The sequence below is a fragment of the Trichinella spiralis genome (assembly GCF_000181795.1).
Source record: "Trichinella spiralis strain ISS 195 chromosome Unknown Scfld5020, whole genome shotgun sequence".
NCBI classification, from domain to species: Eukaryota; Metazoa; Nematoda; class Enoplea; order Trichinellida; family Trichinellidae; genus Trichinella; species Trichinella spiralis.
Window position 1 is genome coordinate 1 of NW_003531959.1, and position 1,170 is coordinate 1,170.

Sequence of the window (1,170 nt, forward strand, 5' to 3'; positions counted from 1 at the left end):
CAATTTATTTGCATAATACTAAAAATTGTCGTGTGCTAATTTTTTGTGCGAATTCAAATGTTTTAAGAAATTTAAGCATCGACGAAAAAGTTGTCCCTTCTCACGTTGGACAAAAACAATCGCCGAAGAGAGTTGGAAAGTGAAGCAGGAAATTTTCGACGAAGAAATTTAATTTGTTGGAAAATTTTTTCGAAAACGAAATCGTCGATACAAGTGTTCCCATCAAAGTTGAGGAAACTCAAAAGTCGTTGCCGGAATTGGTATTCGCACTTTTGAAATCAGGTAAAACTTGTGAAAAGAAGCCGTATGTTATTCAAATTTTGCTTTTCTGCATGAAATGGGAAAGCACTTGAAAATAAATTTTCCATTATTTTGTATATTTTATGTAAATTTGAATTTTGCCATCCAGGTATGGTGGTTCGATTTTTCGATTTGATCAATCAGCTTCCGTATGACGTGAATTTCGACGAAGTTTTGTCATTGTTGAACGAATACGCTTTACTTGTTCAGGGCTGTTGGGTGTTGAAAAGGTTGAAATTTTTTGATCAGTGTATTTTTCGGAAAAATTCATTTAAACTAGAAAATATATTTTTGACTGTGCAATTGTTTTTCAGTGAATTTTCAATAGAAGAAGGTTTCGAAGATGCGAGGACCGATATTCAGCGCACGTTGTTGTTAGCTGCAAGAGATTTTTTGGTATATATATATATATATATATATATAGTTGTTTATTTAAATTTATTTACTTGCTGTATATGTTGTTTTGTTTTTCATTATTTTAGTTGTATAAATTCACTAAAAATAGAGTTGTGTTACTGCGAGAACTGGAACGTATGTTGCCAATTGAAGAACATATATGGCGGTATTTTCTGATGGAAATTGCGCGCATGGTTCCCCGACTTGGTTGGCAATTTGTTCGTCCAAAAGATATTAATTTTTTACACAGGTTTTTTACAGTAGTAATAGGTTTGTCCCCGTTTGTGTTTCGGGGGGGGGGATAAACCCCCCCCCCCCTTTTTTTTCACCCTCCCCAACTTTGTCCAAAAACAGGAAGAGATTTTGGAAGAATAAAATATGTGCATTTTAGTTTAAAGTGATTTCTTGATTATGAAAAATGAAATGATAAATAAGAAAAGGTATTTATTTTATTGGTTAAATTAATTTGCTTTT

At 32.7% G+C, this 1,170-nt stretch overlaps 1 protein-coding gene across 1 annotated transcript; it reads left to right on the forward strand.

The window, feature by feature from the left end:
- Window positions 1-76: 76 nt before the first annotated feature.
- Window positions 77-976, forward strand: Tsp_15018 (conserved hypothetical protein; the record flags this gene model as incomplete). Its single annotated transcript, XM_003367003.1, is given in 5 exon segments — window positions 77-244; window positions 410-530; window positions 615-696; window positions 783-946; window positions 958-976. Coding segments are annotated over 5 exon segments (554 nt in total), but the record flags the coding sequence as incomplete, so codon positions are not given.
- Window positions 977-1,170: the final 194 nt, after the last annotated feature.